General features: G+C 35.7%; 1 protein-coding gene across 1 annotated transcript; it reads left to right on the top strand.

Annotated features, from left to right (window-relative positions):
• Positions 1-1,109: 1,109 nt before the first annotated feature.
• On the top strand, positions 1,110-27,163 carry PNSL1 (PsbP-like protein 2). The gene is made up of 8 exons (XM_090002782.1): positions 1,110-1,243; positions 1,327-1,423; positions 2,438-2,521; positions 2,685-2,758; positions 2,959-3,081; positions 3,227-3,298; positions 21,693-21,789; positions 26,887-27,163. The coding sequence occupies exons 1-8, from the start codon at positions 1,199-1,201 to the stop codon at positions 26,988-26,990; spliced, it is 696 nt and encodes a 231-aa protein (XP_089858908.1). The 5' UTR covers positions 1,110-1,198; the 3' UTR covers positions 26,991-27,163.
• The last annotated feature ends 4 nt before the right edge of the window (positions 27,164-27,167 follow it).

Raw genomic sequence — 27,167 nt, 5'->3', positions numbered from 1 at the left:
TAGATATAAAATGAATTATGAGATATTTTTAGTGTTTTTTCTTAATTTTTTGTCAATTTTCTATTTTTTGTAGTTGCAATAGGGTGCCGATTTGTGCTAGGTTCAAGAGCGATCCTCCTGACCACTGCATCAGAGGTTCAAGCATATCAGAGTTTTTTGCTGCCAAAACAATGACCATAAGTACGACAGATAGAGCCAACATGATTAGTTTTTTTTATTCTTTTAGAGTAAAAAAAAATGAAAAGTTAGTAAATAAAAAAACAAAAGAGGAGTAATTAGGTCATCTTACTCCGCCAAACCAGAGTTTTACCACAGTAGACTTAACTGAATTAATAGTAGCGGGCATTTGAGAATTATTTTGTTAACTCAGAAGGGTCTTTGTAAATTATCAAATGTGAGATGGTATTTGTAAATATGTCAAAATTTAGAGGGGTATTTGTAATTTTTTTTAATAACAAAATTATATCTTTTTGTCAAAAAATTATAACCCAAAGTGTGTTTCTTAGCAAACAAAAATTGTTGAACATGTTATTTCCAGATATGGATCTTTTAAGTAAAATCTGAGTACTCATTTGGATCAAATTCGAATCTGTTCAATCAGATTACTTGCAGATTCGGGTCAAATTCAGATCAGCATTTTAAGTCAAATCAAAATTAGACCTGATTGCATTTTTTACATGTAAGTAGCTTGATTTTGTTATATTTTTTGCCAGATCCAGTATTACCACATGCATTTTTTATTCAGATCCAACCTTGCCCATTGATATCTGATTCTATTCGGGGTTCAGATTCAGATCTACTGTTTATATTTCCGATTCAGATTTGGCAAGATCCAACACGAATCCAATTCGTTTGCACCCCTACCCACATCTAACGCATTGGACGCCATATTATAGATGGACTGCATTGGCACCCTCATATTTATCCCCCACGCATATCTCTAACTTGTCAGGAATTCCATCAGAAGCACCCACCGTCGGTGACCGAAATCAACGGTCAGAAAAATGCCAAGCACGAGAGATTGATACAGCTCCATCTCTTATCGTCACCCGAAAGCCTTCCCACCACAAACCGATCGTATTTAAATCGAAAAAGAAGAACAAAAAAAAAAGGTTGCCGCCGATAACACAGAGTACGAAGAGCCACCAAAATAACGGGAAAATACAACTTCCCGTTTAAAAAAAACTGCAGGAGAAAAATGGCGGCAATCTCAGGAATTAGGGTTCATCCTCTTCCTCGCCAGGTAACATTTCCTCTCAATATCGAGATTATCCGGAAATCTCGATTTCCAGAATTTCCTGTAAATTTTTCGTCTTTTATTCTCAGAGTTTTCCTCCGAAAGCGAGCTGCTTTCGTGCTTCGGCAAGAAGCTCTAGTTTGAGAATCAACGCCTCTTCTGAAGAATCGCAATCGTTGGAGAAAGGTACTCTTGTGTAAAAATTAATTCCTTCGTCTTTTTCGGATTTTAATTGGCATTTTTCTTCGTCGATTAGTAGAAATATTGGTATTATACGTTGCTTTCAGCGGTAATCTGAAGAATTCGCAGTGGCTTTGATGTTTGTTCAGAATGGGAACATCGGCGGAGTGATTTTTCGTAATAATCGGGTAAAGAAATTGGTTTTTGATAAGGGGATGGCTTGGCTTGTGAATAATTGAGTAGCAAAATTACTGAAAATTGTGATCTTTGAACAAGTTTTGGTCGTTTGGTATTCACTCAGAATGGTGAAGATGATGAAAGAGGTTCGGTACTATCGGGAGAAAGATGAGACGAGTAAAGCTTTTAAAGAGAATGTATGCAGTAGATTAGGAGAATTCGAAATTCGTCTGCGCGAGCGTGCAAATGGTGCAATTTCTTTTGCTACCTGTGATGGGGATTTGAGTTCAAGTAATCGACTTTTCTTGAATTCTCGATCCTGGATGGGATCTTACTAAAAGGAATATGCTGAATGTAGCTGTTAAAAATTGAGATGATGATAAAAAATGGCTGTTTAAAGCTTTAAACATCAGTTTTGCATCTTTGGTATGCGTGGAATTCCGGCATTTTTCTGGTTGAGAGGATTGCGAAACATGGTACCCATGTCGTGTTTCTTCTATATTTCTTATTATTTCCTGCTGCCTGTAGAAAAAATTTAGGACGCTTTTGCTGGTTCACTTGTTCCATCCTGCTTTCATAGCTAGTGTTTTCCTTTAGTAAAAGAAACAATTTGCTTGGTTGTGAAACTTCTATTGCAGTGTGTTGTACAATCCTGTTGTCTTTGCCTTTTCCTTGTGACGTACATGCTGGTGTTTTTGTTGTATATTGGTGTCAGTCTTAGACACAAATATGGTAGTTTGTTATATGGATTGGATTTAGGGGTATGCCTATTGTACAGTTAGTGATTCATGTTTAATAACTTAAAGATTTGTCTTCACAAAATGTACGTGATATGAATGCCAGCCTATATAAGGAGAAGAGCGTTGCTGGTTGGAGTGGGGCTGCTGTCCGCTGGCACTTCCTCTGGAACTTTCGCCTTTGCTGAAGGTGGAATATTGCATTAATTTCCTTGTACATGTTAGCCGTGGTGTACTATATTTGAGATGATTATGATTGGTTGCATAAAAAATGCAATACTTTTGGCTTTTTATGTTTGTCATCTTCTTGCTATAATGGTTGGTGTTGAAGAGAAGTACTTTCACTTCTGCAGAGGTACCAGATAACTATCAAGCTTTTGTTGATTTTTCTGATGGATACTCCTACTATTATCCCTCTGAGTGGAGGGTAGGTTGCCCAATGAGTTTATGTTCTTTTCCTTCCAAAGGTTGAATGTATATTGTAGGTTTTTACTTTACTCGTTGCCATTTTGAAATATGAGTTCTCTCCTAATTGAGAATAGCAGAGTTCAGAAATCTGCATTTTGGATCTTTTGTGTATGTAGTTTTGGTGAATTAAGTTTTTTTCTTCTTACTTCTTGTGCCCAGGACTTTGATTTTAGAGGGCATGATTCAGCATTTAAAGATCGCATTCTGCCATTACAAAATGTTAGAGTTAGCTTCAAACCAACTGATAAAAGTGATGTGCGTGACTTGGGCCCCATGGAAGAGGTATATAGTGCAATGGTTTAGCTGAATTTTGAAATGAGCTTAATGTTTAGATGCTTAAATTTTGTGTGCATGTGAACAAAAGTATGCTTTAGGCTCTTATTATTACTTCTTCATGTTTTCTGACAATAGGCCATTTCATTGACAGGTTATCACTAATTTGGTGAGAAATATATACTCTGCACCAGGCCAAAAAACACAAATATTTGACATGCAGGAGGTCTGAATGCTTTCTTTATTTCCCGTCACATTATGATAAGCCTTTGAAAAAATTATGAGCTCTTCATAGTTCATCATTTATTCTTTATTCATGCGCACCCTTGCCACCATCACTTTGTAGCAGAATTCTGTAGCTAAAATGCAATGATGCTAATTTTTTGTAAGGTTGTATGCTGCTGAAGCTTTCTACTATGCCATATGGCAGAATGTTTACTTGTTTTCAGCTGTGTTTTATATAAATCTTTTAAATAACTTTGGGGTCATATATTGGAAAGTTGCTTCTTTACCATCACAAAGAAGGCACTATAGTTTAAAAAAATCGATAAATTTTCAACAAAATCAATTATACTGAAATCAGTGGCCCTTTTATGAGTGAAATAAAGGATTCGAGAATTCCATGCAAAATCATTAACATGTAAAAGGCAGCTGACGTGTGTGATATTTCTTTCCTTCCATTATTTCTCTTCATTTTCTTCCTTTATTGAAAGGTTGTCTCTTTCAGACTAATCTCTTCATCATGCTCCATTGGAGCAATCTTGGGGAATTCAACATGGTTATGTTCATATATTCCATTTATTGTGCATTAACCTTGTGATGATCTGTATCTATTCATGTTAATCTCTAAGTTTTGCCCAAAGTGTTCTCTAGATGATGATCTGGTAATAATACTTAAGGCTAGCTCCTAAGCGACCTAGTCAACCAGCCATGGCCTGATGATGTATATTTGTGCACAACACCTAGATGATGTGCAAACTAGGAGATGCATAGTTTTACTAGGATAGCTGGAAATCACTTTCCTCGTGGAACCTAGTCTAGCACAAATGCCAAATAATGGATTGTGTTCCTTTGTTCAACCCCTGTGTAGCAATGAGTTATGGTCATTTTCTAGGAGCAACAAATGACTCATGTTCACATTTTAAAAGAAAAAGGATGACCAACGATAGCTGATCACATGCTGTAGTTGGTGGCATACCACTCTAGAGTTTATCAAAGTTGTTTTTTTTTTTTCAGTCAGAAACTTTTAGCTTTTTACTTCAAACTTCAGAAAGTTTTTTTTTAATGGTAAAAACATAATTTTATATTTTTTATGTTTCAAATTTGAGGCTTACCGAGTAAGATTTAACCTGGATATGCACCTATGCCACCTTTGGCAATATGATCCCCATCACTTATGTGTCACAAAGTGGCTGTGTGGATATCAACCTATGCCACAGAGATGCTTTTTTTACACTCCTGTACTGTATACCCTTATGTACTGCTCTAGTTACCAAAGTCTAAGAGAACAGCCATATCCTATATCTTATAGCTGAAGTGGCATATATTGAGAGACATTAGCTAGTCCAGGCAATATCCATCCTACCCACACACGCATGAAAACAAGGATATGGCTGTTTCATGTTTGTCTGACTTTGCATGGAGATATATGCATTTGGTATGTGTATTTTTGGTGTGCTAAACTCTTCATGTTGTCTAAATAGCACAAGGGAAATGAGGACATGATGTGGGGGAAAAGAAAACAGACAAACAAAGTAGAATGCTGCAAGAGACAAAATTGCAAGAAATCTCACAAACAACAAAGATGCCTAGACCATAGGCTATGTAATGACCCTAAATTCACTCCTGAAAATACATACTTTTTTTTAAAAATAAGTGAATTGACTCCAGGACTAATTTATGGTCCTGCTCCAACCGTACCAAGTACTAAACGGCCCGCCTGAGTGCAAACGCAAGCATGTCTTAGCCTCTTAGTACCAGGTCCAGTACGAAACTATCAAAGACCAGAACCCTTTGTCAAAAACAGAAATACAACTTTTTAATTAAATGCAGAAATCATCCCACGAATTTAGGGTCCATCACAAATTAACATCTACCACACCGATCATACATTTCAAACCTTAATTTAGAATGAAATGATTCAAACCATAATTAACTTAACAAACTTTAAGTTCACAAGTTTAAAATTCAATTTATCCCAAACGTTTACAACCAAACCACTAATCTATAAATATCGCCACTCCCAGAAAGCCAATTTCGTCATCACCCCTCATTACCTGAAAAATGTTAAATATAACGGGTGAGAACTCACAGTTCTCATATGAAGTACCACATTACCCAACTGTAAAGAGTAAAGCATAAATCAAACACATATTTTAGAAAGCAATTATGCATATATAACAATTCAAATATTACATAACAATTCAGATATGACATAATAATTTAGGCATGATATACAATTCAAACATGACATACAATTCATGCATGCTAGCACCCAACAAATTCACATGTATTCGCATAATCATATGATACAAAAATTAATGCATACATAATGCATAGATCAAGGCATACACAATAAATGAAACAATGCAACTGCATGAATAGCTTTTATCACCTTTCCTCTTATTGACACTTTCTTTTTAATGCATGTACATGATTAATGCCAAACAAATTAAGTTCTAATCTCGATTAAGACCTATAGGTACTAGACAAGCAAATCCCGAGGTTCACGGTAATACCCAGCTATATCCTAATCACACACTGTATATTTTATTATTAACTGGGCATTACACATATACCACAATGCACACGGTGTTTGGTATCTCACAAGTCCCCCGTGACTTGCAATTCAAAGATCCCGCCACACGAGCAAGACAACCATGGACAAAATTACACTCTTTAGGTCTCTTTTACCTTTTAAAATATCAAGTGTTCTTCCCTCAAGAACCACAATAGACAACATGTTAAAATATATGTATGTATATATACATATTCATTTATTTTATATATTCTCATGTATTATAATAGTTAATTCCCTATAGGGGCATTTTGGTCTTTTCACTTATAGTAATAACTGTTTATTAGAAACAATTATTAATTTATTTTTATTATTCTGTATTTTTCTTTTTTAATTTTTTTTTTGTCCAGCCATTGCCCCCCCCCCCCCACCATAGAGTCGTTGGGGCCCCAACGGTCATAAATATGATCGTTGGGAGCTCCCCAATGACTCTATGTGGAGAGCTCCCAATGGTCTCCCTTCTTGGTTTTGTATATAAATAGGGGATGTGCTTTCCCCTATTCTTCAAGGCTTTTCCAAGCATATTATCAATAAACTTTCTATTCTTTTACTTGTTTGTATTGCCCTTTGTTGGCTCTTTGTATTGTCCTATAGTGAACTCATGCTTATGTACTTTTGTGCTTGTATTGTGCCTTGTATTGTCCACTCTTGGACTTGTATGTGCTTTTGCACTTTGTTCTTGTAATCCCGCTTACTTTATTACATGGTATCAGAGCCATAGTGCTCTTGATCTTTTGGGAAAGTGTTCGTGGGTTGATGGTGCTTGCGAAACTCAAGGTAGAGGAGCTCTTTTCGTGGTCTTCCATATTTTATCTTCCTTCTTCTATCAAGTCAAAATGGAGAATGGACAAAAAATATATCTCCCATTCAAATTAAATGGTTCCAACTACATGACGTGGGCGTTCACTATGAAAAATAACCTTAAAGGTAAGAAGCTTTGCGGATACGTGATGGGTTTTATTCCGGAGCCTCAACTCAAACTTACTAAGTTTGACGCAAATCAAGAAAAAGCATTGGAAGGAGATGCTCGAATCAAAGCATTGGAAGGAGATGCACGAAAGATTCTCTGTGCCCACTTGTAGAGGGCATATCTCCCTCATCTAAACTCAGATGAATGCAAGGTTAGGACTGAAATCTTCCTCTACGTGTATAGAGTGTCCCCATAAATTTTTATAATTTTTTTCTTGCACTTTTTATGAGAAATCAATTTTGCAAAAAGGCTGGTCGGATCCAAAATTTCAGAAAAGAAAAATGATATTACAAGAACACATAAAAAATTTAAGCATACATCAAGATCCACCATGAAAATCCACCACAACCAATTTTGGTCCATTAAATCATTATAGAATTACGCTTAAACACATCTAAACACAAAATAACCTATTAATCATACATCTAAACATGGATCTGCGTTGTTCTATATTGAAAAAGTTAAAAATTGTAAATATATATTTATATATATTATGTATATTTATTTAGATAAATATATATTTTCTCTTTCTTTGTTTTTTCTTTTTCTTTCTTTATTTTTCCTTTTTCTATTTGTAATTGAACTAGTCAACAACATAAGAGTCATTGGGGTCCCAACGACTCTATTTTGAGTCGTTGGGACTCCAACGACTCTCTAGGGAGTCCTCCTCCTTTGTGCATAAATATGGGGTAAAGCCCCCACATTATGTATGCTTCTTACATGAAGGTTATCAATAAAATACTATTTGTTTAGCTTCTTGTTTTGCCCTTTGTGTGGGTTTTTATGAGTAAGCCCATTTGTGGCTTTTGGTGTGTTTTGTGAGTGAGCCCATTTGTGGCTTTTTGTGTGTTCACTTTCGCATTGTGGTGGATCTTGTTGGCAACTTCCGTTTTCTTTACATGGTATCAGAGCAAGGTTCGCTCTTGACTCTTGAGGATTGTGTATTGCCTCATTTTTCGTGATCGTGTATTCATGGTGGTGTGCTCATACTACTACGCTCTCCTTTCTCATCTATTGTCTTGTTCTTTTTTTTTCTTCTCTTTGTCTCTACTTTGTAAGGATGGATGACAATGAAAAAGTAACCATCGTACCCATGAAATTCAATGATACTAATTTTGTAATGTGGTCTTTATTAATGAAGCACCACATATGGGGGGATGATGGAGATTAATTGAAGATTCCGATCCTAAGCCTAAACTAGTCCTTTCAAAGGTAGAGAACGAAAAAGAGGTGCCTCTTGCGGATGGTAAGAAGACTAAGGCACTAGGCACTTATGAAAAAAAGTGGAAAGAGTGAAGAATAAGGCATGCCAAGATCATGTCTTGGTTAATCAATAATGTGGATATTAAAAAATGCCCTAGTCTCATAAAATTTGAGCATGCTAACAAAACTTGGGAATACCCAAAGAATATGTATTATCTTAAGGATGTTGCTTATATGTGTAATCTTCAAAATAAAGTTTGGACAATGACTCAAAAAGATAAAAGTATTAGGAAATACTACAATGAATTGTCTGAACTTTGGGAAGAATTATCTATTCTTGAGCCTAAGTGGCATTGCGTGGAAGATATAGAGCTCCGACAAAAGCAACTTGATGCGAAACATTTATATCAATTTATAAATGGCTTGAGATCGGAGTTTGAAAGCACCAAATTTGCTCTTCTTCATAGAGGGAAAGTACCCTCTATTATTGACACTATTGAAGAATTGAGTATGGAAGAGAATAGGCTAAAAGGGCGCTCTTTGAAAAATGAAGATGACTGTTTTGGCCATCTTTAGACCTGGAAACTACATGCGCACCTACAAGCCACCTTATTGAAAACAAGGAAATGATCATGATAACAAGCTTTATTGGAAACAAGGAAATGATTATTACAAAAAAAAATTATTTGTTATAATTGTCATGAACCCGGGTACACTAAGCCTCAATGTCCAAAGTTTAGAAGAAAGGAGGAAAAGAAGGTGACTTCAGTTGGCTCTTCACAAGAAACTAATGATGCACCCGTATCAATGTCATAACTTATGGAGATTCTCCAACCACTTCTCAAAGGGGTATCTTCTTCAAATAAAGCCTCAACTGGAGCAGCAATTGCATTCTTCTCCAATCCCGGTAAAACTCATTGGCTTCTTGATTCTGGTGCTTCCTTTCATATGAACTTAATAGCAAAATTTTATCCGAATGTCATACCAACTCAAGCATGTCAAATGTTTTTACAAATAGAAGAAATAAGGAATTTTGAAAAGATTTTACAAAACTCCAAAAAATTTACCATTTTAAAAGTTAGATATATTACCTAATTAAATTTAAATCTCATCAGTTTCATAAATATCTGACCATGGATATAATGTCTCATTCTCTTCTGATGGATGTTGGGTACATGATCGCTAGTCAGGAAAACTGATTTGAGAAGCCATAGAGAAGGAAGTCTCTATTACATGGATTTTTTGAAAATACCAGAGATGCCTTTTGTTATAATGTTAAGAAATTAGAGTTGGATATATGACACAAACGACTTGGTCATCCTAATGTATCCAAAATTCAATATTTTTCAAATTTGAAAAAATTTTGTAACTGTGAAAATTTTACGTGTAAAGACTGTATTCTTCGAAAAATAAAGAGATTACCATTTCATGAAAGAATTTAATTTTCTTCTAGACCGTTCACGCTAATACATTCAGATGTTTGGGGGCCAACACCAGTTATATCAAAGGATGGATATGCATACTATGTGTTTGTTGATTTTTCTAGGCATACTTGTATTTACTTTCTCAAACATAAATATGAGGTCTTTTCGCATTTTCAAATATTTCACAACTTGGTCAAAAATAAGTTTGAAAAAGATATTTCTATTTTCCTCATAGATTCAAGGGGAGAATTTTTATCAAAAGAATTTAAAGATTATCTAAATTTGCATGGTATCACACATCAAAGATCTTGCCCTCATACACCACAACAAAATGGTTTGGCTGAACGAAAACACAGATATATTATGGAAACAACTAAAACTCTACTAATAGCAAATCAAGTGCCAAAAGAATTGTGGGTTGAAGCAACCCTAACTGCTATGTATCTCATCAATAAAATGCCTTCTTCTTTACAAAATATAACACCAGTTGAAAAACTCTTTAAAGTATCTCCTGATTATGTTAGACTAAGAATTTTTTGGTGCAAATATTTTGTTTTTACTAAAAAAATGATAATATGTCTCACGTAATGTGACCTTAGAAAACGAAAGTTTTTTTGACTTTTAAAAGGCAAAGGTAGTAGATGAATATTCCTTTTTATTTGATTTAAGTTTAAGTCATGAAAGATGTTATTATGAATGTGATCTGGATAGTGGTCTTGATATAATAGATGAATGTGATATTGATAATGGTCATGGTGATATAATTAGTGAAGAGCAACCTTGTAAGAACAAAAACTATTTACAGTATTTTAGGCGTAGGGACCTTAACTAACCATGTGCACTGGAGAAATATGCTGAACAACCTGAAGTTCATATTAGAAGGTCATTTAGGATTTCCAAACCACCTGGAAAGTTTGTATCTTATGATTCTTTTTCTCCAAAATACAAGGCATTTATTGCATTAATCCATTCATATGTAGAACCTTCAACCTATACTCAAGCTAAAGAACATTTTGAATGGGTAGAACCCATGATAATAGAGTTAAAAGCTTTAGAAAAGGCTAATACTTGGACCATTCAAGATGTTCCAAAAGGAAAGAAACCTAGAGGTTGCAGGTGAGTATACAAAATTAAAATAAAGAGTGATGAAACTCTTGAAAGATATAAAGCCAAATTAGTTGCCAAGTGATATTCTCAAGAATATGACATAGATTACGAGAAAACCTTTGCTCCAGTCGCTAGAATGACCATTGTTCGAACTCTAGTAGCATTAACCTCTGTTTGAAAATGACCTATATTTCAAATGGATGTTAAAAATGTTTTTCTTAATGGAAACCTAGTTGAAGAAGTTTATATGGAGGCACCACTAGGTATAAGTGTTCCTAAGAGTAAAGCTCTTCGTTTAGAAAAGGCTATCTATGAACTTAAATAAGCTTCAAAGGCTTAGTATGACCGGTCTAGTTGAGTTATGCTTGATATTGGATTTAGAATTTGTTTGACTGACACTGCAATGTTTGTTAAGATTTCTGATGCAAGTATTCTTCTTCTTCTTCTCTATGTGGACGACATGATCATCACCGAAGAAGATAAACAGGGAGTTGAAAATATTAAAAAACTTCTCAAAAAATATTTTAAAATGATTGATTTAGGCTTCTTAAAATATTTCTTAGGCATCGAAGTTGCTTACTCTCCTAGAAGATATTTATTATCTTAGTCTAAATTTGCTTTTGACATTGTCTCCAGGTCTGCCATCACAAATGATAAAAGAGTTGATACTCCTGAGATTGCCAACACCAAGATGTGAATCGATGATGAAGAACTTCTCGAAAATCCTACTCCTTATAGACAGCTTATTGGGGGCACTCTCTTACTTTTTAATTACTAGACCTGACATAACACACGTTGTACACACAAGTAGTCAGTTGTTAAGATGACAAGATATGGTTCTGGATCCACGTTTGGTCCAGATCCATATATTATGTTTTGTATTTTGGACATGCTTATTTTGCACATACTTGTATTTTATGTTTATAATCAAGGATATTATTGTCCATAATGTTTTGTAAAGTGCTGTATATAATCACAGTTTCTAGGTCACGATGGATGACCATTCTGCGCAGCCTCTTGTCTCCTCTCATCTGTCTTCTGCTGATAGTGAAAACATGGTTGAAACTCTGAGTTCAAACATGGTATCAGAGCGGGTTGAATCGATCTACGCCCATTGAAGGTTGGTCATTTTCTATTCCCTTCTTCTATTTCTTATTCTTCCTCTCTTCTCTTTTTTTCTGTTTCACGGCAGATCTGTTTTCTCTTCAGATCTGGGTCCCTTCTAATCTACCTCTCATTCTTCTCATTTTTTTAAGGACATATCTGATCACGTCAGATCTGGTGTTGTTCTATTGTCTTTCATTCACGTCAGTTCTGATCACGTCGTTTTATTCATTCTTTTTGTTCTTATTCCTTCTCACTAAAAGGATCGTCCTAAAATCATATCACGTTAAATCAAATTTTTTTTTTCCTTCAAAAATCTGATTACCCTTGAAGCAGGTTCTTTTCTATACTCGTTCAATCTCTCTAATCTCATCCCTCACTCAACGCACAACCCGATCATGCATTCCCTATTTCTCCCCTTATATTTCTTATCTAGTTTAACAATTTCTCATATAAACTGTTTTGATTCTGCATATTATTACTGTTGATTGGAATTTTCTCTAGCTTGCATATTATAAATTGTTTGACGTCAATTATTTTTTTTTGTTTTGAAATCACGTCATCAATCGTTCTTGTATATTGGGACTTCATAAAGACCCGTGCTACGGTTTTGATACATAACCAGTAATCATAACTCATTCGAAAAAAAAAGGTGCGCAACATAGGGTCAGAACTTAAAGACATCTGAAAGTTCCTCCTTTTCAATCCATAATTGAAAGATATGGATTCGTCATTTTGTCCTCTACCCATTCTGGTCTTTCCTCTAGCTTTCTGAGTCAACTTGTCTCTGAAAAACTCAAGCATTCAAATTTCTTGACCTAGAAACGACAAATAATTCCCTTCTTACGAAGCCAAGATCTTTCTGGGCATCTAGATGGATCAACTCCCACCCCACTTCAATTTATCATGCAGGAAATACAGGATGATAAAGGGGTTGTCTCATCTCAGATTCTTCAAAATCCTGACTTCACCATTTGGATGAAAAGAGACCAAGCACTAGTCGTATACATCACCTCTACTTTATCCCAGGAAATTCTGATTGCAATTCTAGACGACTGTTCAGCTGCTGAATTATGGAATATGTTGGCTCAAACCTATTCTCAAATGTCGGAAGCAAAAGTTTTATATCTCAAGCGAGAATTTCAGTCGTTAAAGAAGGGCACTATGTTTGTTATGGAATATCTAAACAAGGTAAAAGGCATCAAAGATCAGTTGGCTCTTGTTGGATGTGCGATCTCAGAGAGAGATAAGGTGCAACAAGTTTTAAGCGGATTAGGAGCTGATTATCATGTTCTTGTCATGTCCCTCACATGCTTGCCTGTTTTACCTAGTTTTGAAGACTTACGGGCTAAACTTTTATATTATGAGATCAGTTTGAAGACCCTTTCTGATGGTGATAGCGGGCAATTTGACTCACAAAATGTTTTCGCTACTGGGCTGGTGTATGGACAAGGTCGTGGTGGAGGAAATAATCATCGCGGAGGTAGAGCTCAAGGACGATATGATGGACAAAGGGGACGTGGGTTGCTTCCTACCCCAAACATGGCTCTTAATGCTCATGTAGGAAATCCAAGAAATATTCTCACATGCTTCTTCTGTAATAAAAAGGGGCACATTAAAGCTGATTGTTGGTTCAACCCTCAAAACAACCCTCAGAGCAAAGGCAAGACTTCTATTATTCAGTCAAACAGGCAAACTGATGGGAGTAAATCTAGTGGAGATATGCAACAACTTTTATTGGCAGCCCTTTCAAAGATGATGATAGCACAAGATGACCAGCGACGAGGAAATATGTATATCTTCAAGGAAAATCATTTTGTTCGTGTTTCTGCTCCTGTCATCTTGAAGCCTTTGTTGGAGTTCGATGAATCCTCTTCTAAATGTCTTTTTAGTTTGTCTAAATGTAATAAGTCAAATATTTGGTATAGTCGACTTGGTCACTGTAGTTCCTCTTTTATTGAAAAACTTGTAAGAGATAATCTTATCTCCTCATTTAGTTTGAGTCCTATTTTTGGCAATGAGAAATGTTCGAGTTGTCAATTGTGCAAGTCATGTTCTTCCTTTCAATTTAATTAATAAAAGAGCTTCAAGACCTTTTGAGATTATCTACTCTGATGTATGGGGTGCACCTACTTGTTCCCTTTCGGGTAGCCGATGCTATGTTGTTTTCATTGATAGCTATTCTCATTATACCTGGATATACTTCATGAAACATAAATCTAAAGTTCCTCAATTGTTCAGAATATTTCATGTTTTTGTCAAAACTCAATTTTCGTCAAATATTATGAATTTTCAGTGTGATGGGGGAGGTGAATACACTTCAAATGACTTCCTTGCTTTTCTTCGAAACAATGGTATAAGTCGCAGAGTTTCCTGCTCGCACACACCACAACAGAATGGTGTGGCCAAACGGAAACACTGCCACATTGTTGAGAGTGCGCTAAGTATGTTGCATGACAATCATATTCCTATTGAGTTATGGACAAAAGCTTTTCACTCGGCGGTTTATATTATAAATCGTTTGCCGATGGTCATTTTAGCAAATAAATCTCCTTACTATAGTCTTTTTGGGCAACACCCTGATTATGATAATTTACGTGTTTTTGGCTGGGTTTGTTATGTGCACATTGACAAATCATTAAGAAATAAGTTTCAGGATAAAGCTTCTAAGTGCAGATTTGTAGGATATGCGGATGATTATAAGGGATATCGTTGCTATGAGCCTCTGACCAAGCGTGTTAAGATCTCCCAAAATGTGATTTTTGATGAGCAGAATTTTGAAGATTGGCATTCTTTCCACAATACGCATCATGGTGTTGAAGTTTATTCTCCATGGCTGAATATCAAGTTGTTTACTAACATCGACGGAGAGTGTTCATCTGATTGCACTGGTGCTCCCATGCCTATTCTTGTTCCGGATGAAACCTCTTGCACAACTCAAATTGAAATTGACAATTTGCTGCCCAAGGAGATTGAGAAGTTTTCAGGACCAGTTTATACGAGAAGAGCAGCAAAAACTACTCCCACCGTTATTGATGTGATTGTTGATGAACCTGAAAATTATTCCTTTGTCAGGAAATCTGAAAGAATTCGACACCCAATTCAAAGATGGGTTAGTTATGATAATTTCACTTCGAATTTTCAGTTATTTCTGTCATAAGTTGAAAAGCAAGATGAACCTACTACCTTCTATCAGGCAGTCAAGTTACACAAGTGGACAGAGGCAATGAATGAAGAAATAGAAGCGTTACATGAGTGTCAAACATGGGAAGTTGTTCTCAAACCCAATGATAGGAATATTGTGGGGTCTAAGTGGGTTTATAAGATCAAGTATAACCTGATGGGAGCATTGAACGACACAAACAAGACTTGTTGCATGTGGTTTCACTCAAGAATATGACAAGGATTATGATGAGACTTTTAGTCCTGTCGTCAAGATGGGGACAATTCGCATTATATTATCCCTAACTGTTCACCACAAATGGACATTGAGCCAGATGGATGTGAAGAATGCTTTCCTTCATGGGGCCCTTAAAGAAGAAGCTTATATAGAACAACCACCTGGATATGCGGAAGGAGATCCTAAGGCATATGTCTGCAAATTGAAGAGAGCTCTTTATAGTTTAAAACAAGCATCACGGTCCTGGTTTGATAGTTTTTCTCTCAAAGTTCAGAATCTTGGTTTCTGCAGATGCACTCTTGATCACTCACTCTTTATATTCTGGGACGAGCATACGATCACATTCTTATTGATTTACGTAGATGACATAATTATCATGGACAATTCTTGCAGTCATATCCAGACAGTCAAGGAATTCTTAAGTCAGCATTTTAAAATAAAGGACCTTGGAGAACTGAGATACTTCCTTGGAATAGAAGTTGACAGGAAAGACAATGTGTTGACCCTGACACAACATAAATATACTCTTCACTTGTTAAGTAGAGCGGGAATGAAAGATTGCAAGCCTTTAGCTACTCCCAGTGTTTTACAACAGAAGTTGAGCTCCAACGAAGGAGACTTATATGATGATCCCACCAGATACCGAAGTATAATCGGAATGCTCCAGTATCTTACCTTCACTAGACCTGACATTGTCTATTCTGTAAATCAAGTATCTCAATTTATGCATGAACCTCGAACTGGGCACATGGATGCAGTTAAACAGATATTGAGATACTTAAAGGGTACGGTGGGAGATGGACTTGTTTATAAGAGGAATCTTATAGATAATGGGGCTCATAAAATTTTTATCTATACTGATGCGGACTGGGCAGGAGATCCAGATGAGAGAAGGTCAGTTTCAGGCTATTGTATATTTCTTGGCAGCAATATTGTGTCTTGGAGTAGTAGAAAACAGAAGGTTGTTGCCAGATCTAGTATTGAGGCTAAATATCGTTCCATGGCAGTAGCCACAGCAGAAGCTACATGGGTTAGACACTTCTAACAGAATTGGGTGAATCTATCTCAAGATCATTATTATTGTGTGACAATCAAAGTGCGATAAATATTTCTTTTAATCCCATTCATCATAGTCGCACTAAACATATCGAGATAGATCAACATTTTGTCAGGAAAAAGGTTGAAGAGAAAGAAATTGAGCCATATTATGTTTGCACTGAAGATCAAGTGGCTGATATGTTTACAAAAGGGTTGACCAAACACAATTTTTGGTTCTTAAAAGGCAAGTTGTCCATGATTCGAGATCATGCACAACTTGAGGGAGGCTGTTAAGATGACAAGATATGGTTTTGGATCCACGTTTGGTCTAGATCCATATATTATGTTTTGTATTTTGCATATGCTTATTTTGCACATACTTGTATTTTATGTTTATAATCAGGGATATTATTGTCCATAATGTTTTGTAAAGTGCTATATATAATCACAATTTCTAGGTCAGGATGGATGACCATTCTGCGCAGCCTCTTGTCTCCTCTCATCTGTCTTCTGCTGATAGTGAAAACGTGGATGAAACTCTGAGTTCAAACAAGTTTCAGTACACTCCTACTTCTGTTCACATGGGAATAGTTTTGCGTATTATTAGATATATTAAGACTTCTCTTTCTCGAGGCCTCTTTCTGTCTGTTTCATTTTCTTTAGATTTAATTGCTTATTCTAATGTTGATTGGGAAGGTGATCTTAATAGCAGACACTCAACCACGGGTTTTTGTGCTTTCTTAGGTGAATCTCTAATTTCATGATGATGCAAGAAGCCGTAGGAGGTTTCACTTTCATCAATTGAGGCTAAATATATTTTCTCTTTCTTTATTTTTCCTTTTTCTTTTTTCTATTTGTAATTGAACTAGTCAATACATGTTGACTAGTCAACAACATAAGAGTCATTGGGGTCCCAACAACTCTATTTTGAGTTGTTGGGATTCCAACGACTCTCTATGTAGTCCTCCTCCTTTGTGTATAAATATGGGGCAAAGCCCCCACATTATGTATGCTTCTTGCATGAAGGCTATCAATAAAATACTATTTATTTTAGCTTCTTGTTTTGCCCCTTGTGTGGGTTTTTGTAAGTAAGCCCATTTGTATGTTTTGTGAGTGAGCCCATTTATGTCTTTTGGTGTGTTCACTTTCGCATTGTGGTGGACCTTGTTGGTGGCTTCCGTTTTCTTTACAGAAAAATGGGTAAAAATCAAGACTACGGTCAGGAATGGGTAGATCAAAGCAAAATGGGGCTTTTAAAAATAAGATCGGTCCGTAGGAATATGATCTTACACTTGATTAACCTATACTAAACCCTAAATGTAAAGGACAATGAGAAATCACGTACCTTTGATGTGTAAACGAATAAAAAACCTCAAAGAACACACAAATGACTGCAACCAAGAATGCACAAAACTCTAAAGATCTTCGAAAAGAGATCATAAATCTCTCTTCCTCACATATATGCTTTCCAAGATCGATTTACAAACCTCGTATCAGTCTACTCGCAAAAACAATAAAGAAAATGCATGGTGGCCGACTCCCATGGCCAGCCATCTGAAAAGAAAATGGGCTTACCTAGGGTTTGAGCTTCTTCTTCTTTCTCCTAGGCTCCTCCTTAATCGACCCTCTTTTCTTCTCTCTCCCTTTTCGTCTCTCTTCCTTTCTCTCTCCTCCTCTCTCCAAAACAAGAAAAAACATGAACAGGGAAGGAGGGTTAGGAGACTTATATAGAGGGGGAATTGGGTTGGGTTTCTTAACTAGGAAACCTAACCTAAACCTACTAGGAGGTTCATCTAGGTGACATGGTGACCTTTCAGGAGGCCTAAAGACATGAAGACTCAACTGAATTCAACGTTTAAATAGTCGATTCGATAGCCCTCAAAATGTAAATCATCTTGATGGTTTTCAATTTAATCGTGCGTGCTCGGATCAACCGAAAAAAATAGTCGATGGCGGAAAATGCTGATTTTCGGCCTACAATTAGGCATGAACTTCGGCTAATGATAGAACACTTAAATTACCACCAATTCGGGCATATAGATAGTCGATCTTGATGCCCTCAAGATGAGGAACACCAAGGTCGACTCCGATTTCATCTGTGAGCCATCAATCGACCAAAATTTTTGTTGGAATAGTAATAACATTACGTTGTTCTAGGCATCCACCTTGGTTTCCTAATTGGGCTCCTTGATCCACTCGTGACTCTACTCTAATTAATTAATTAAATGCTCTTAATTTATTATTTATTAAATAAATTAACATTAGAATTGTCATTAATTAAATTCTAAAATTACCGAAAAATGCTAGACATTACGTTTCTACCCCTTAAAATAATTTTATCCTCGAAATTAGAACGTAACAAATAGGGTGTTCATCGTTTGGGGCAAGTTATTGAGGACATCCATTATGAAGCCCCTATGTTCCTGCTACTCGTTTGCATGATGAGACATCTACAAATCAACCTGACAAATAGTTTATTACGATATACCCTTAGGTCAAACCTACCCCCTTACGCTTGATCCCATCATTGATACTCATCAAATCAATGAATAGATTATACTACGTATAATATACCAAGCACATAATTGCAAACATAAAAAATAATTCTAATCACAAAATAATTTTTACTGCTGATGCAGAGACTCTTTATGGAGTGCGAATTTATGAATCATAGGGTTGCTTCTAAACCTTGCTCTGATACCAACTCTGTAACGACCCCAAATTTACTCTAAAAAATACACGATTTTTTTAAATGAAGTGAATTGACTCCAGGACTAATCTATGGTCCTGCTCTAACCATACCAAGTACTAGACAACCCGTCTGAGAGAAAACGCGAGCGTGTCTTAGCCTCCTAGTACCAGGTCCAGTACGGGTCTACCAATGACCATAACCCTTTGTCAAAAAAAAAATACAACTTTTTAATTAAATGCAAAAATCATCCCACGGATCTAGGGTCCATCACGAATTAACATGTTCCATACCGACCATATATTTAAAACCCTAATTTAAAATGAAATGATTCAAACCATAATTAACTTAACAAGCTTTAAGTTTACAAGTTTAAAATTCGATCCATCCCAAACGTTTAGAACCCAACCACTAATCCATAAACATCGCCACTCCTAGAAAGTCAGTTTCACCATCACCCCTCGTTACCTGAAAAATATTAAATATAACTAGTCACAGTTTTCGTACGAAGTCCTACACTACCCAACAATAAAGAGTAAAGCATAAATCGAACAAACATATATTTCAGAAAACGGTTATGCATACATAGCGATTCAGATATGACATGGCAATTCAAATATGACATAATAATTCAGACATGATATACAATTCAGGCATGACATACAATTCAGGCATGCTAGCACCCAACGAATTCACACGTATTATCATAATCACATGATACAGAATACATAACATGGAGTTGTACTAGAGCCTTTAGGTTCCCATAGTGGCATCTTCGACAGCTAAAGCAAAACCTATTCATGGCTCTAGCATGATGAACAATAAAGGATGTTCCTAAAACAGGCACTCGACAAAGTAAATGGCAATTTCATGTGATGCCCCATAAAGAAGAACTGGATCATATTGACATGAATACCAAATTTTGTTGGAAACAAACCACATTTTTTCCTCACCAACAAAATCCAAAAAGAAAAAAGAAAAAAGAAAAAAAAGCAAATATAAATAGCAGTCCCTTTCATAAAGGCTCAAGAATAGTACTTTGAACAGCATGACTTCATGTCAAGCATCAAGCCAAACACCAATCAGATGTAGTAGCAGATGTTAAGTCATTTTGTGAGGAGGAATACAAGAAAATAACTTCCATGTTGTTTGTAGATGATGATCTGGTAATAATGCTACCAACCAGCCATGGCCTGATGATGTATATTTGCACACACAACACCTAGATGATGTGCAAACTAGGATAGTTGGAAATCGCCTAACTTGTGCAACCTAGGCTATCACAAATGCCAAATAATGGATTATGTTCCTTTTATTCAACCCCTTCATAGCAATGAATTGTGGTCATTTTCTAGGAGCAACAAATGGCTCATGTTCGCATATTAAAAGAAAAAGGATGACCAACGATATTTGATCACATGCTGTAGTTGGTGGCTACCCCTCTAGATTCTACCAAAATTGTTTTTGTTAATCAGAATTTTTAGCTTTTTGCTTAAAACTTCAGAAAATATTTTTTAATAACAAAAATTATATTATATATTTTTTTATGTTTCAATTTTGAGGCTTACTAAGTGAAATTTAACCTGAATATGCACATATGCCACCCTTGGCAATATGATTCCCATCAAGTGTGGATGTCAACCTGTGTCTGGGAGATGCTTTTTTTACCTCCTGTACTATATACCCTTATATGTTGCTCTACTTACCAAAGTCCAAGGTAACAACCATATCCTATACATTATATATCTTATAGCCGAATCATGTGGCATATATCAAGAGACATTAGCATTACCAGGCAATATCCATCCTACCTTGATGCTAAATCTGTGAAATAAATTATATCACCTGCTGCATGTACAAATAAATCATCATTTGGTGTTCTAGGTTATCATAAAGACACATCTCATTGTGCCAGAGTTCACGGAACTGCATGTGCACTCTCACTTTCAGGTCGATTCACACATCCACACACGCATGATAACAATGATGTCCCCTTTTCATGTTTATGTAACTTTGCATGGAGATATATGCATTTGTCGTGTGTATTTTTGGTGTACTAAACGCTTCATGTTGTCTAAATAGCACATGAGAACTGAGGACATGGTGTGTTGGTAAAAAGGAAAAAAGAAAACAGACAGACAAAGTAGAATGCTGTAAGGGACAAAATTGCAAGAAATCTCAAAAACAACTAAGATGCCTAGACCATAGGCTAGATGTGAAAAAGGTTATGTTTCCAATAAAGGAAGGGAAACATTTCATGTCTGCTTGCCTCAACCCTATATCCATGCCACATTATGGGTTCTTGTCAGTCAGAACTGTTCCCACACTGGGTGAGTGCTTACTATGAGTGTGGTGCCCAACTCAGAGCCTTTAGGTTCCCAGAGAACAATCAGGTTCATTACATTGTATAGCTCCTTCTTGTCATTAGAAGGCAGTGTCTGATTGACTTCAAAATCCCCAAAAAAGAAAAAGCAGCAAATATAAATAGCAGTCTGTGTAATAAAGTCTTGGGAATAGTACTTTAAACAGAACGACTTCATGTCAAGCATTAAGCCAAACACCAATCAGATGTAGTAGCAGATTTCAAGTCATTTTGTGAGGAGGAATACAAGAAAATAGTTTCCATGATGTTTGGTGGATCTCATAGTTTTATCGTGCCTTTAGCACTGATAACTTGGTACTAATCCCTGCACCTTTGGCTCACAATTTGACTATCAAAAATCAAACATTTGCACTTGATATTTAATAGTTTCTATTTAGTTCTGGTAGTATGGAATCTTTCACAATCATGTGCTTTTTCAACTTTTGCATTGTTTATCCGAGTGCTTTATGTGCTTCAATAAATTTTTTATTGTAATCTTTTATAATTTTCTGTTTAATTTGTGCAGCGTTCAGTTGATGGGAAGAATTATTGGACATTTGAGTATGAAATTGCATCTTCAGGGTTTTCTCGTGCATCTTTTGCAACCATAGCTGTTGGCAATGGTATGCTTGACTTTCTATGATTCACTCATCTTTGATAAATGATTAGACTTTTGAGAGACAAGTTTATTGACTCTCAAACACAGGGAAAAAAAGGTGTCATGTGTTGATGGTCTACATAGTTACTTCCTCTTTATAAATTTGCCAATATTTTTTGGCATGTCATGACATATTACTATGTTTTAATAGTATCAGCTATCAAATTGGTGTCAAACTGGACTGTCCTTTTGTAATGAGGTAGGTCTTCAAGAGAGCAAGACCACTAAGCCACTAAGGGAAAATACACACAATCAGCCACTTATGGGCAAAACACAAACAAAAGCCACAAAGGCTAGAGAGAGAAAGAGAGAGAGAGAGAGAGAGAGAGAGAGAGAGCACTCAAATAATAAAACTACTATTTTATTAATTCCTCAAATATGCACAAACTATGCATACATTACAAGAGGGGGGATCCCCTATATATACAAAAGAGAGCCACCAACTAGCCTTTAGACTAGTCCTAACGGCTAGTAAAAGTAGCCACAAAATACAAAAAATAAAGAAGAAAAGTAAATACAATAAATCTATACACATGATATATGTAATATATACATACTTGTACAATATGTATAAATAAATACATATATATTCATATACATATGAATATATACATATATGTACATAATATTTAACACCTTTACCTGCTTTCAAATTGAGCATGGAGTTTATGCTATTGGACTCTATAATGACAATTCTCTCTCTCTCTCTGGGTTTAAACCTTCAATATACTAGTGAGAAGAATGTTTTGAACACCCTTGGTATAGGCGAACCCTAGTTTCTGCATTTAGTTTTACCTTGGCATTTGAGATGTATTTCCTTAGCACCAGCTAAATTGCTTTCCTTGCTGAAACCCTATTGCAAACTGCTTTGAAGATGATAGAAGTATACATTCTTGTTCATCCTATAAACTTTTGTTAGTGTAACTGAATGTATTGCAGACCCAACCTTCCTGGCATGAAACCAATCTGGTTTGTTTGTCTGTTTGATACTCTTCATGTAAAAGCTCATATTTGTTTGAGCAGCTTGCTCACAAATGTTATGCATAAATGTCCTAAAGGCTTCGTTCTTTTACTTTTTATGGTATGGTCTCTTAAATAATTCTTGTTTTATTATTATTTTAGCATGTCTCTGACTTCAAATAAAATCTCCTATTGAATGTCTACAAAAATCCCTCCCATCATTTTGAATATGGTGTTGCTTGCAACCAAACTCTCATTCATCTCTTCTTGCAAGACGATGCATTACCTTTTTTTTTTCTTTTTCTCAACATATATTTGTAATGAAATGAGAACAAAAGCAAATGAGTGCCTCTTATGGGCTTACATGAACACAACCAAATAACAAAGGACCACTTATGGATCAATGCACATCACCCAAACAAGGGCTAAGAGAATAAAAATAAATGCTTTTGTATTACAAAATGCTTGGGAAAAGCATTGGAGGATACAAGGGGAAAACCCTTATTTATAACAAGAGAGAGAGAATGGGGGCAACTCAACTAGCTGTTGGGCTCGCCCCCAACGGACACATTTGTGACCGTTGGGAGCAGCTCCAACAACTAGTTGGAGCAGTCCCACCAGTCACATGTTTGAAAACTAAAAATAAAAAAGATAGTCAGCCCCTAATGGGATGTCCACTGTTACAATGTGAAATGACTGAAATACCCCTGATGGGTACTTCGGTTTATATATATATATATATATATATATATATATATATATATATATATATATATATATATATATATATATATATATATAGGAAAACTAGTATCTTCGGATGGGTTTTCCTTCGAACACCTTTGAACACGTGGCACTACGCCGCACATTCTTTTTTTTTTTTTCAAAAAAATGACTTTTAGTAGCGGTTTTGTACCATCGCTAAAAGTCATTTTTCTGCCCAGACATTTAGTAGCGGTCAAGACCGCCACTAAATGTCTGGAGTGCGCAAAAAAAAATAATGATTCATCGCCGTTTGATCACGCACGATCAACGACAATGGTTCATCCAACCCATCTTCAAATACTTTATGTGTTTGAAGAATAAAAAATGTGCACGATTTTTGAGGTGACCACCGTGATGACGCAATACACAAGCTATTCTTCTAGAGACCAAGCTCTGATACCATGTGAAAATGTCTTAAAAAAGACTATGTGCACAAAGGCACTAGATTCTCAATATGAAATGTGTGCACAAAGGCACAAGATGAACACACAAAAGAATACAAATGCACAAAGGCATAAAATAAAGAGAACTTTTATTGAATAAGTGAGAGAGCTTTACAAAAGCTTACTTTTACAAAGGGGAGAATCCCCTATTTATACACATATGAGGACCCTTGGAGGGGCTCCCTCATATAGACGTTGGAGCCCCTCTAACGGTCATATTATTGACCGTTGGAGGGGCCCAACATCTATATGATGTGGGCCCCTCTATGGCTAAAAGACAAAAAATAAAAAATAAAAAAAAGAGATAAAAAAATACAAAAATAAAAGTGCATATTCAAAAGGAATATGCTTGAAATAAGGAAAAGGCTGTTTTACTCCTAGTGGATATTACAAGAATTAAAAAAAATATATAGATTACATTTCAACACCTTTTCCCATATTTTATGTTTTACTGTGAATGCCGACATCACATAGTTAGTATCATTTAGTCTCACGGGAATGGAGACGACCACATCTCTTTCATCCTCCATTTTTACAATAATGAGAGAGAGGAGGAGATAGAGAGAGGAGAAGGTAGCAAGAATTTTGTTGAAGAGAACTTTGATGGTAAGCTTTCCAATGCAACGATACTACAATCAGATGCTCCACCAATCTCACAATCCTCCTTTTGGCATTTCTAAATGAATCACAACCCAAGAGCACCAAGGCTTTGATATCATGTAATGAAATGAGAATAAAAGCAAATGAGTGCCTCTTATGGGCTTAAAAGAACACAATCAAATCACAAAGGACCACTTATGGGTCAATGCACATCACCTACACAAGGGCCAAGAGAACAAAAATAAATGCTTTTGTACTACAAAATGCTTGAGAAAAGCATTGAAGATACAAGGGGAGAACCCCTATTTATAACAAGAGAGGGAGAATGGGGACAACTCAACTAGCTGTTGGGTTCGCCCTCAACGGTCACATTTGTGACCGTTGGGAGCAGCTCCAACAGCTAGTTGGAGCTGTCCCATCAGTCACATGTTTGAAAACTAAAAATAAAATACAAAAAATAAAAAAGACAAACTCAGCCCCTAATGGGCTCACCACTATTACAATATGAAATGACCGAAATACCCCTGATGGGTAATTCAGTTTATATATATATATATATATATATATATATATATATATATATATATATATATATATATACACACACAATCTTAACCATGTTTTCTTTCAATATGCATATAAACTAATGGGAAAAACAAACAGATGTTTCTTCCAAATGCTTCAACTTATATAAATAGGATTAGTTGTATTTAACAGTATTTTGAAGTCTAGTTTTTGCTTGCAGTCACAATTAACTGATTTAAATGCTATTTTATACATGCTAGTGGCACGATACTTTGATCTTTGTGTGCAATTGTTGTGAGTTACTTATGAATGCAATGCACCATATAACAAATAAATGGTATTTCCGACTCTTGCTATAAAAATTGCATCAAGCATTCCATATTACCATGCCATGCCTTTATATATGTACAATGTCCTTGTAGCAGTTGCTACAAAACATGCACTATTAGCAAGCTATTCTTTGATGAAATTTTTTTGTTAATGATATTTGAACTATTATGAAGAAATATGGAAAGCTTGATTTTATTGGTGGTGTTCAATGTCACCCACAATGTCAGCATAACAGAATACTGAATGACTAAGCCATGATGCCTATTTAATGAAGAGCTACTTTTCCGTAAAGGAGTTCTAGTGAAGTTACTGTTAACATGTACAACGTTACCCAATTTCTTTTAGCCAAATATGGTCATTGTCTTCAATAATTTTGAAATATTACAAAATTATCATGAGTTTTTTTCTAAAACATTAACAACGATATTCTGTTGGGATATTTGAAAATATCGGTAATTTTTCGCAAATCATGTCAGCATGAGATTTGTATAACAATGAAAGGCATTCAATAATGATATTTGAAGATATTTAATTGCTTTCCAATTTCAGTCAAATATTTTCGTATTCCTTATCTAAGTTATAAATGTTGTCCCTACTTATTTACATCATTTTCTATATTAAAAGTAACTCTTTTTTATTCATTCCTCTTTATATATATATATATATATATATTGCATGTTGCTGAGATTCTCTGAGAATTTTCAAAAAAAATGATTATTTTGACTTTTCCTTTCCAAGAAGTTGCTGATGCATGTTAAGGATTTGTTGTACAAAAGGAACTACCTGATGAGAATCCATTTATGCATATTCTGTTTTAAGAGGCTCTAGTAGGGTTCCGGTTTATTTGTTCATTGGTTCCTTATTGCTTCCAAGAAAACCAGTAGCATTATTGTTTTATGCAGTAGCACAAACAGGTCTAGATGAACTAAAATTTCTTCATGCATGATCAGATAAGAAAAAAATGCCATTAAATTTCTGTAAGTAATTCTGAGCTTCTTCAAAGGATCGAATGGGCGGATTGAGCTACATTGCTACCTTGTAGCAAACAACAATTATGTCTTTCTTATTAGGTGGGACCTGCTTTAGTCAGCATCTTGCAATACGCTAAGCATGAATCCCATATTGTGCATCTTTTATTTCTAAAGTGCAGACAGAATTGGAATAGTGACCTGTGTAGCAATCTCATGAAATTACCTAATTGTGTATTTCCCTCTACCCTTTCAGTGGCCTGCTTACTTGCTTTCATGTTTTTTCATGTTTTTCGGACTTTGCAGTAGAGATAAATGTAGAACCTGCTTTTCATACGACTCATTATTCAGTGACAATCCCGTTAATCTCTCTCTCCGACACACACAAGATGATCACTTCACGTGGCATTAACATTTCAGCAACTAAAATAATTCTCTATCTGATACTATTCTCTCTTAAATTTGTGTTAGGAAAATGCTACACGCTGATTGTTGGAGCAAATGAAAGACGGTGGAAAAAGCTACGGGACAAACTTAAAGTGGTAGCTGACTCTTTTAAGATATTTGATGTCTAAATTAGTACAAGGAACCCTCGCTGAAGCGAGGAAAAGCCCAGGTGGGGCCCCACGACAACCCTGCCTTACGTGTGCATCTTTTTCATAACTGGATTATTCATTTTTCTGTATATATCTTGTGCCCTCCCATCATTTCCCTGAATGAGGTAATGTAATGCAGCTCTCTCTCTCTCTCTC

The sequence above is a fragment of the Nuphar pumila genome, chromosome 4 (genome assembly GCF_984573655.1).
Source record: "Nuphar pumila chromosome 4, dmNupPumi1.hap1.1, whole genome shotgun sequence".
NCBI lineage: Eukaryota > Viridiplantae > Streptophyta > Magnoliopsida > Nymphaeales > Nymphaeaceae > Nuphar > Nuphar pumila.
Note: the sequence above shows the minus strand (reverse complement) of the source record. Positions and strands in the feature narration are given on the sequence as shown.

Bases quoted from the DNA above. Each gene is read 5' to 3' on its own strand.
- PNSL1 (XM_090002782.1), top strand. From the start codon at position 1,199: ATGGCGGCAATCTCAGGAATTAGGGTTCATCCTCTTCCTCGCCAG. The intron at 2,522-2,684 runs GTGGAATATTGC...TCACTTCTGCAG, and splicing joins AACTTTCGCCTTTGCTGAAG to AGGTACCAGATAACTATCAA. The intron at 3,082-3,226 runs GTATATAGTGCA...TTTCATTGACAG, and splicing joins ACTTGGGCCCCATGGAAGAG to GTTATCACTAATTTGGTGAG.